This window comes from Conger conger, chromosome 5 (assembly GCF_963514075.1).
Source record: "Conger conger chromosome 5, fConCon1.1, whole genome shotgun sequence".
Classification (NCBI taxonomy): domain Eukaryota; kingdom Metazoa; phylum Chordata; class Actinopteri; order Anguilliformes; family Congridae; genus Conger; species Conger conger.
The window spans coordinates 41,687,387-41,694,079 of NC_083764.1; the positions used below are offsets into that span (position 1 = coordinate 41,687,387).

The 6,693-nt window shown below is 37.7% G+C and overlaps 1 protein-coding gene across 5 annotated transcripts in view; it reads left to right on the top strand.

Annotated features, from left to right (window-relative positions):
* LOC133128090 (casein kinase I) overlaps positions 1-1,736 on the top strand; it is a 44,267-nt gene extending 42,531 nt beyond the window's left edge. For all 5 annotated transcript variants that reach the window (XM_061241348.1, XM_061241347.1, XM_061241350.1 and 2 more), the window contains one exon: positions 820-1,736. In XM_061241348.1, coding sequence (XP_061097332.1) covers positions 820-874 — 55 coding nt within the window. In that variant the 3' untranslated portion in view covers positions 875-1,736. The remainder of the gene's footprint in view (positions 1-819) is intronic.
* The last annotated feature ends 4,957 nt before the right edge of the window (positions 1,737-6,693 follow it).

The window sequence follows — 6,693 nt, forward strand, 5'->3', positions numbered from 1 at the left end:
AATGCCCCTGAAATGGGTGTTTCAACAAGACATCGACCCCAAACACTTGGGGTCCATACCCCAATCTTGGTTCCATACAAAAAGGATTGAGGTAATGGAGTGGCCAGCTCAATCCTCCAACCTCAACCCCTTTGAAAACGTGTGGGGTGACATTAAAAATGCAGTTTCTGAAGCAAAGCCCAAAATTCACAGTAACTGTGGAATGTAGTTGGTTCATCCTGGGCTGAAATACCTGTTTCTTGGTGCGTGAAGTTGGTTGACTCAATGCAACGCAGATGCGCAGCAGTTATCAAAAACAATGGTTATGCAACTAAATATTAGTTCAGTAATTTAAAGTGAAGTTCAAACTGTATAAACTGTATTTGAATAGATTAATATTCCTTTTCTTTGCTTCCTGTAAAAGAATAACGCAGACTTGATTAAATTTGCTAATGCTTTGATTTTAGAATTGAATGTGTAATGTTTCCACTACATTTGAAATATTGAACTAAAAGCTATTGGAAAAAATATTTGCATTTATTCACATTTTTTTTATGCACTGCTATTTATTTTAACACAACTGTATGTGCATAACATATTTTACTATATGATTATAGTTAAATATGTTCTTGTATCATCCGTTCATTTGCTATTTAATTTCTGTTCCGCTGGTAAATAAAACAGGCTATTTTCAACGCGAATTGAAAATAAATAAAAACCAGCCGTTTAAACATTTTTCCTGTTGCAGTGGGTAATCTGGTAACTGCATTGTGTTAAGTTAATAATTTTTTAAAAATATGGGCAAACTGAAACGTGTTAAACAACCCTTTTATCTTCCAGTTGCTGTTGTTTCTTCAAGAAGAGAAAGAGGAAAGCGCTACAGCGGCACAAGTGAAGGGGAGGGATGTGAAAGAACATTCTGGTCACTGTCGAATTTTAAACGGAAGCTAAAACAGAAAATGCCCGCCTCTTGGTCTTACGTCTGCATGCCCCTTCTTCTGGTGTGCAGTGGAACGTTTTTAACTCGCCAGTGAGGTGGACCAGACAACAGACTCTGTAGTTCCTTTTCTACAAAGAAAGTACACAAGTTGTACACAGGGATAAAGTAAAATAAATGAATGATAACCGTAACAACGATGCACAAAATGTGTGATGTGACTAAAAAAAGAAAAGAATACTTTGGAACCGTTGTATCCTTGATTCCACACAGAACATTATTTGTACAACAGCCTTTGCTGAGGGGAAGAGATTACACCCAACCGGTCAAGAGAGGGACGAGCCTTCTATTGATGAGGATCTCATCTGTGGGAGCAAGTTAAAAATGGAGAAGGAAATATACTAATGATAATCCATGAATCACTGGGTGGAACAAGAAAGATTTCACCTCTACGCCAGAATCTGAAGATTTTTATGTAAATCCTTTTTTTTGCCATTTAAATTGGAAGTGGCTTCCATGGTCCGCTCTCCCAGAAAGCAGAATTGAAACTGTTTACTTTCATGTTGTAGTGTTCCAGAATTCTATTTTTTCATTTCTTTTTCTTTTTTTTTTTTGGTGTTTTTTTTTTTTCTCCTCAGTTCTTTTTTTTTTAGTCAATGTGGACTTTGTAGCACAGTCACTGGCCTCAGGTACTGTGGAAGATGGAGAAAACTGATATTAAGCTCTCTTCGTTAAATTGCACTTTTTGGAAAAAAAACAGTATGGAGTTCTGGGCTTGAAAATAACAAGAAAATAAAAAATAAAGACTGACCTAGGAAGACTCCTGTACAAGGCTGAAATGTTGTCCATTTAAATTAGTGTTTGCTTTAGTTCTTACATCAGAATAATTACCAGGAAAATGATAGTTTTGTGCCTTTCCAAGTAAAATGTTTCAAGCTAAACTGTCACGTTATGAAGTTTTGTCACATTTTCAATGGTTGAAACCAAATACCAAATCAGTTGTCTGTGCCTGTCTGCAGTGTCCCTAACAGCCTGATCCTTTGGTGCCATCAGAACATGAACCTTTTCAAGGGCACATTCTTAGTGCAAATTACAGTGCCCATAATGTTTGGGACAAAGGGACATATGTTCTTGATTTGGCTCTGTACTCCACAATTATAGATCTGCAATCAAACAACATTGTTTCACATGTGAATTGTTTGATTACAAATCTGAAATTGCAGACTACAGAGCTATAAGAAATGCCGCTCACACACACCCGTGAAATGCAGTTTCATTGCTGGTCATTGTAGGACACTTCTGGGAAACCACTCTTCGAGGTTGATGGGGAATTTAGGAGTCAGTGGGCTTCTCTTGTTCATGGTGAACGGCAGAGAGCACTTGGATAAGGAGGGCCTGGTTAAAATTGGTGACTTATTTCATGAGGAGTGGCAGTTGATACACGTGTAAAGAATGTAGTTGTTGCCTTTCTGAAACTGGATCAACTGAGGTATACGGTATATTCCCACAGCAGTTAGAATAACCACTGCACAGTGGATAAATTTAGTGAAGACAGCTGAGCTGGCACAGTGTAAGGTGTGTTCGGGATTACTTGATATCAAGTAGCCTTATGACAGGCTTCTCCATTTAAATTTTTTATATATTTATACATTTGTCAGTTGTACAAGGCTTCTTACGGGTTTTTTATTTTAATTTTATTTTTTTTCTTTAATACTTGCCATAGCCAAGACAGTTTCCAGGGGGCAAAACAGGTAAGGGTTGAACTGTAAACTGGATAGTTCTCAGAATCCATTTTTCAGACTCCTAACGGTGAAGAGAGGAATTGCAGCAACAAACACCCTCAAACTACAACATGCGCTGTTTTGGAAAGTTGAAAGAAAATGTAAGAAAATGTTCACTGAACAGGTAGACTTTAGTTTGTCTTTTTGAAGTTTTCACTTTAGCTAACCAGCTATATTATGAGCAAGCAACTTATTTTCCTATGGAACTAGCTGGCTATGTGAAGAAGTGTAATGGCAAATTATCTATTGGTTAACTGGAATTTGGAACCGAATTTCCAAATATCCACCTGAGACACAACACGTGTGCAACAATGCTCGCAACGCTTGCTGCTATGTTCTTATTGCCTCAGGTGGATATTTGTAAATTCGTCAAGCTAACTATGGCTAATTTGCTTGTTGCTACCGATAGCGAACTGGTATTGTTTTATAACTAGATATGTAGTCCTTGCTTGGATAATAAGCAATCGTATACAGTTTCAATGATAGCTTGTCTGGAGTGCAATTTCGGCAGCTACATGAACAATCAGAATAAGCCCCCATGCCATTAACTGGCGATTGGAATCATTTTTCAACCAATGAGCTTGAATTAATGTACAGCTGTGCAATGTTTTGGTACAGAGTGACGGCCTGTAAACTGTATATTTTGAAAACCAGAATTTAAGGACTATAAACACAGGCAGAGGGTGAGTCAACATGTCAGTGAGCCTTTTTTAACGATAGGAAGGGATTTACAATGGTCTTGCAGCAATGTTTTAACACAAAAATCTTACCTATTGTCCCTTTAAATCTGCTGGGTTTTAAGAATCAGTAACTGGGAACAGGTAACATTTTTAGCTGCAGTTAAACTATCCATAAGATAAAATGGCCATATAGTGGCATCAGAAATTATTCAGACCCCATCACTTTTGGCACACTTTTTTGTGTTATAGATTTAATTATGAATTCATAAAATTGTCATTTTAGCCCATCAATCTACACTCAATAACCAATAATGACAAGGTGAAAACATGTTTTTAGAAACTTCCAACTTTAGAAGATTCATTAAAAATCCCAAACTGAAATCTCTCATTTACATATGTATTCAGACCCTTTCTTTTGGCACTCCAAATTGTGGTCAGGTGCATCTGGTTTGCTTGAATTATCCTTGGGATGCGTCTAGAACTTGACTTAGGAAAGGACGAATGGGTCCTTGAAGAAAACCTGCTGCAGAGTGCACACAACCTCAATGACAATGATCTGAAGCATACAGCCAAGAGTGCCTTCGGGACAAGTCTGACTTGAGTTGCCCAGACTTAAACCCCATAGAACATTTGTGAACTGACCTGAAAGTGGCAGTTCAGACTCTTCCCATCCAATCTAGTGGAGCTTGAGGATTTGCAAAGCTTGTAGAGGCTTACACAAGAAGGCTTCTACAAAGTACTGAATTAAAGGTCTGAATACTGATGATATTATATAAATGAGAGATTTCAGTTTTTGATTTTTGCAAAAATTTCTACAAACACGTTTTCACTTTGTCGTTATGGGTACCTGTTGATGTTTATCCATTTACAATTAAATCTACCAACATAATAAGGTGTGCAAAAAGTGAATGTGTCTTCTTACTTTCTGAAGCCACTGTATATTTAATTGCTAAAACTTTCTCATTCATTCAGTTTCTCACTTGGAAAATTGAGATGAAGATGATAGTGAATGCATTAACATAATGTATTGCTGCTCCAAAGAAGTGGTTTGTTGATGTTCCTAAAAGCTGCACTGTACTTAGTTGCGAGAAACCAGGCATTGTTTAATAAGCCAAACTTTTTTCTACACCTTCATTGCATTGCAGTTTCAGGTCAGTGATATCAGATGACCATATACTGATAACTCATCATCAGTGCTTTATTTGGTTCTTGGAAATAATTTTGTTCTTTTTAATACAGCAATACAAAGCCCCAAAAACCAAGCATGCAAATGTATGGAGTCAGAAAATCATTCAGTGGGTTACATCCTGTTAAAATGCAAGGTTACTTGGGATAAGCAGCCTAGTAATGCTTTCCAAAATATACCAGTCTGGCACTATCCATGGTGCAGACTCCTCTGTGCCATCAGTACAACAGTGTGAAGTGTCTGGAGTAAATGAAAACCCAGTGTACTGTGAGTATTTAATGGGCAACTAGTCTGTGTTAAGCCAGGAATACACCAAGGTTGGCCAACATTGAGGTAGGCCGGCACTACTTAACTCCAGGGCGTGCAGACCGCAGTGTCTAGGTATTTGTACCTGCCATGCCCTACACCACTTGATCTCACTAAATAGTTTACCTGCTTGGTTGAAATAATAACCTAATTAGTTCAATCAAACAACCAAAGGCAGTTGCCTCTGCAGCTATGGAAGAAAATAAGGTTCAAAAATATTGAAGAATACATAACTGACTTGACTTTTATAAACTGAAATTAATATACAGTCCCCTCCAAAATATTGGAACAGCTGAAATTCGGATCTGTCATTGCATGTACATCTTTTGACCTAGAGTGTATAGCAAAAACTAAGGAATTGACCTTGCTGTTCCAATAGTTTTTGAGGGGACTGCATATGAAAAGGGCCAGGGAATGAAGATTCCAGTTTGGTAACCTGAGCTGTTTGTGCACTGAGCTCAACAGTGATCCGTGTAGGAATTACATCCCTTTTTATAGTCCCCCCATTTTTACATTACATTACATTATATTAATGGAATTTGGCAGACGCTCTTATTGAGAGCGACATACAACAAAGTGCATACCCATAACCATATCCATTTTAGGGAAGCAAATGTAATTGGACAGCTGTTTCAGATCAGTCAGGTGTCGAGTCTTGATTCTAGGCTTTTGATTGCCTTTGGAGTTATTGGCGTTTGTCAGCATGACAAATGAGGACCAGAAAGCCATTATATGGCTGAGCAATAAGAAAAAACAGTCATAGACATTGCCCAAACTATAGATTTAACAAAAGTAAACAGTTTTTTTTCATCTTCATTAAGAGGAAATTGAGCACAGGTGAGCTCAGTAACTGCAAAGGGACTGGCAGGCCAAGGAAGGCCTTTATAATGAATTTGATGTAGTTGATTATTGAATAATTCTCACCATAATGAATGAAAATCCCCAAGCACCTGTTCAACAGATTAGTAACATGGCGTGGATGTGTCAGTGACTGCTCTGTAGAACACTTCACAAACTGCAATATCTCGAGTAACCACTGGAGTTTGCGAGCTTCTCAGAGAATGGCGATGCCTGGGACACATGGCTAATGCGAAACAGGATGTTGGTGGGTTCACAATGAAGAACCGTGAGGAAATGAGCGACAGTGACCAACAATAAGAAGGCAGATTCGTCGGAAATGGTTCAAAATAAAAGTAACTCCACACGGACGCAAAAAACACGCATTTCAGAGTTTCTTTAAAAAAATAAAAATAAAAAGTTTTTACCGCGTATGGAGTAACGTGTATACTTTCACATTATATTATTATACTTTAAAACGTTTTGCTTGATACAACTGTAGTAAGTCTAAATATGATGTCAGTGAGTATAGGAGTGATTCCAACATCTTTGACATTTGACATGACTTTGGCTGAACTACCTCCACACGGCATAGTGTCCCCATAGTACGGGGTATTTAGAAAATGTACAACCCTTCACTACATTGATAAGATGTCACATATATTAAAAATTGTTACAAAAAATGTTGCTGGTGTCCAACTGTGGTATGCTCAATCAAATGACAGAGTATTCATATTAACTACTAGTACAAGTGAATGGATCAGTGATATCATGCTTGCCTGCCACCCCTGCAAATGGTGTTTCAGTGATGTCATTTATCATCTGGGGGTTTTGTGAAAACCTAGGATCCTCCACTGTTTATAAATTATATCATGATAAAGATATGATAGAAATTATATAAATGGAATCCCAATTGCTTGGTGAAAGCATTATGTATATCAACCTCTGCTGCCTCCCCAGGACATAGTGTTTCAATGATATAGGTGT